The 3,519-nt window shown below is 45.0% G+C and overlaps 1 protein-coding gene across 1 annotated transcript; it reads right to left on the bottom strand.

Moving 5' to 3' along the window:
• Positions 1 to 699: 699 nt before the first annotated feature.
• On the bottom strand, positions 700 to 1,656 carry LOC129752412 (uncharacterized). The gene has a single exon (XM_055748197.1). It carries the CDS (start codon positions 1,654 to 1,656, stop codon positions 700 to 702), a length of 957 nt encoding a protein of 318 aa, XP_055604172.1.
• Positions 1,657 to 3,519: the final 1,863 nt, after the last annotated feature.

Consider the following 3,519-nt stretch of genomic DNA (forward strand, 5'->3'; position numbering starts at 1 on the left):
GGAAGCTTCCACCAGTTTGCGTGACACAGCTCGTGATCCACCGATGCCTTGAACGGTGAGGTTTTCTGGAACGTGTCGCAGTTTTAGATGTTGGCTGAAGCGAGTGGTCATAAAGCAAAACTGGGAGCACGAATCGAGCAAGGCTCGGGCTAGACGGGTATTTCCAAGAATGTCTTGGATTCGAACAATGGCTGTGGACAACAGGACTTGTTTCGTGAGGTTCGGTGTGTGGGAGGGAAGTGCTATGGCTTGCTGAGGGTCTGTGGTGAGAATGGGCTGTGTAACTGGATACGAGGTCGAGGGTTGAGTGTTGGGAGGGTGGCTTGGGGTTGGCTGGTTGGATATCGGTGAGGTGTGTGATGATGATGAAGACTGGTGACGAGGCTGAGACACTGAAGGTGTAGGACGAGTTGATTGCTGCGAGACGGAGGATATGGGGTGTAAAAGCGAGTGATGGCGCATTTCGCAATGGTGACAGGAACCTTTCACACAATCACGAGCTAGATGACCGGAGGACAAACAATTATAACACAATCTAGCTCGCTTCACTGATTCACTTCTTGCACCGACAGTTTGTTTCAGGAATTTGGTACACCGGAAAGCTATGTGAAACACATCACCACAAAACGGACACTTCATCACGGAGGGAACTGCTGGGTTGCTTACACCGAACTTAACACCTTTCTCACTGTTTTCTGGTCACTCTGGTCTCCGATGAGCGATGGACTCCAACACCGAACAATGATTACGCAGGAAACTCATCACGTCGTCGTACAGCGGTACCTCTTTGGAACTGTGGTGGGTTTCCCACTGGCGCAGGGTGGATTGATCCAGGCGAGAACACAGCATGTGAACCAGGAGCGTGCTCCACTGGTCTGGGTTCTCGCCTACTTTTTGCAGCATCTGGAGGTTCCGCTCGAATTCGCTAAGCAACTTGTTGAGAGAATCGTAACTCTCCTTTCTCATCGGCTCAATGGAAAACAGTGATTCCAGGTAGGATTTTACCAGCAGCTTCCGGTTCTCGTATCGCTTTTCGAGGGTAGACCACGCGATATCGTAATTTGCGGCGGTGATGTCCACTGAAGCAATCGCTTGTAAAGCTTCACCCGTCACGGCCGAACGAAGGTAGCAAAACTTGTCGGTATCGTTAAGTTGACTGCTGGAATGGATCAAGCTTTTAAACGAGTCTCGAAAAGTGACCCATTCTTTGGTTTTCCCACTAAAGAACGGCAGGTTGATTTCCGGCAACTTCACCCTTGCCAGAGTTGAGGGAGGACCAGAAGATACTGCTGCATTTTGAGCTGGAGTTGCGTTTGATGATCCTCGAATCGTTGACGACAGGCGCAGGAGTTCACTCTTCACAACACAGTAGTCCTCCTCGAACTCCACCAGGATGCCCACATTCTCGTCTTCCCTTGCTTGGTCCAATGCCTCTTGATCACTAAACTCGTCCGTGGTGTTGCTCAGGTGGTCAGTTTGCAGTTCTATTTCCGTTCTCACTTTTTTAAACTGTCTGAACGTGTCTTCAAGGAGTTCTAACCGCACACTTATCAGTTCACTGTTATTGCTTCCTCTTGAAGCAAACTGACGCACCGAGTCTAGTGTCCTTCGCAGGTTTCGCTCCTGCTTAATTAGCTCACGCAATTCACTAGGCATTGTCACAAGCAAGGGATCACTGTATTCACTGATTTCGTCTTCACTGAATCACCGAATTTACACCCGACCGATCGACTCAACGTCTCGCGCGAAGGATTGACAGCAACTCCGGAGCTGATGTATCGCAAAAATCAGCCAAAAGTGTCTCAGCCTAGCTGTTAATCAAAATCAGCCAAATTCAACTCTGATCCGGATTCTAATCCAACCAGCGTTATTTTAGTTATTCTTCTCGACCAACACTCAACGAGAAGTCCAAAATTCTTAACACAAGCCTATCGCGTGGGATCCGATTATATATTCTCGATCACCACAGCCCTTAATAAAGCAAAATAGTACTTCCCTGACTTCCTGTTGGCCTCGAAGATCCTCCAGAACGCTGTGCGAGGGAGAACAGCATCCGCAGCGACTAGTCCAAAGTCGCACACACCAGCAACGGGATCCTAAAGATCAGCACGGGTGATCAAATGGCCAAAATTTGTTAATTCGGCTCCCACCGAATTACCAGCAGCAAACAGCAACAGAAACAGAAACAGCTTTCCGAATTTTTACCAATTTGGCTCACTTTTTTTTTCAACACAGTAGGTTGATATCACTTTGCAATTGTACATATCAATAATCGTCAGCGTACAATTTTTGTTTCACACAAAGCAGCACCAAAATTTTTCCCCACACAAAGCACGAATAATTTGCTCATGAAGCAATTTTCAACAAGACACGGAAAATTTTATTTTTTGATTTCCCCCAAGTGGCACACGCTTCTTTAAGCGCCAAAATTTCATCCGCCAACCAGCCACAGGACAAAGTAATTTTCTTTTTTCGATCTTGTTGACCGACGCACTGGTCACGCGGCAGTCCTTTTTGTGCACAAATAACACACACAAAAGGTCAACGACCGAACACCACACGCTTGCCCAGCACTTTGTCGCAGCACACGGTATCCAAAACGATCACTTGTTCCGCGGCGGCTTTAAAAGTCCCGACATCCGGCTATCGAAGGACCAATGTTTTTTCACGGATGTGGACTTTCGAGGTAGTTAATCGACACGATTCAGCTGGGCAAGATGTACATTTATTCAACGAACAAACGGGTTTCAAAAATACAGCGCGACGGTTCGGATTAGACATAGAAATTTTATTGCATAGCTAGGTACGGGACGACACAGGACAGAACACAAAAGACGCGTGTGATCTGCTGGCCGTTTATTGCAAGTCTAGGTACTGAAGCTATTGTACTGGATCTGCTGTGCGCTATGGGATGCTGTAAAGTGCGCCAGATTTGGCTAGCTAATTTTGAGAGGGAGAGATCAACTGGCTAATAGGTTTGATATGCGGTATGAATGGATTGTGTTTTATCAGGGTTTGCAATGACCGGGTTTTCGTGCGAACAATATCTAAGGTAGTTATCTCCACAAATAAAGTCAAAATTTCAAATGTTGAAAAATCGTTTTTTTAATCTTTGTAAAGCAATTTCAAACTCAAGTAGCAGTTGGCATTCCAAAGAGTTGAAATTTGATGTTAAATCATCCATAAAAAATAGAATAGGTAATTTTCAAAAAAGTCATAACTTTCATATATTTTCAAAGATGTAGCCAAGAACACCGGGTCAGCTTGTACTCACTTAAGACAGAAAAAATGTATTCACAAAAGACAGAAAAGTAATGCCCATGTCATATGATGTACTTCCAAATCCAATAAATAATATTATCGATTCATATAACCGATTTAAGAAGCCTGTTAGATTACATCAACATTCTAATATCCCCAGTCCACCGATTAAACTTAACCGAACAAGCTGAATCATGTCTAAAGATTCGGTTTAACTGCTACGGAAATTCCATCAGACAAATGCAATTATAATTTACA

Source organism: Uranotaenia lowii, chromosome 3 (assembly GCF_029784155.1).
Source record: "Uranotaenia lowii strain MFRU-FL chromosome 3, ASM2978415v1, whole genome shotgun sequence".
Classification (NCBI taxonomy): Eukaryota; Metazoa; Arthropoda; class Insecta; order Diptera; family Culicidae; genus Uranotaenia; species Uranotaenia lowii.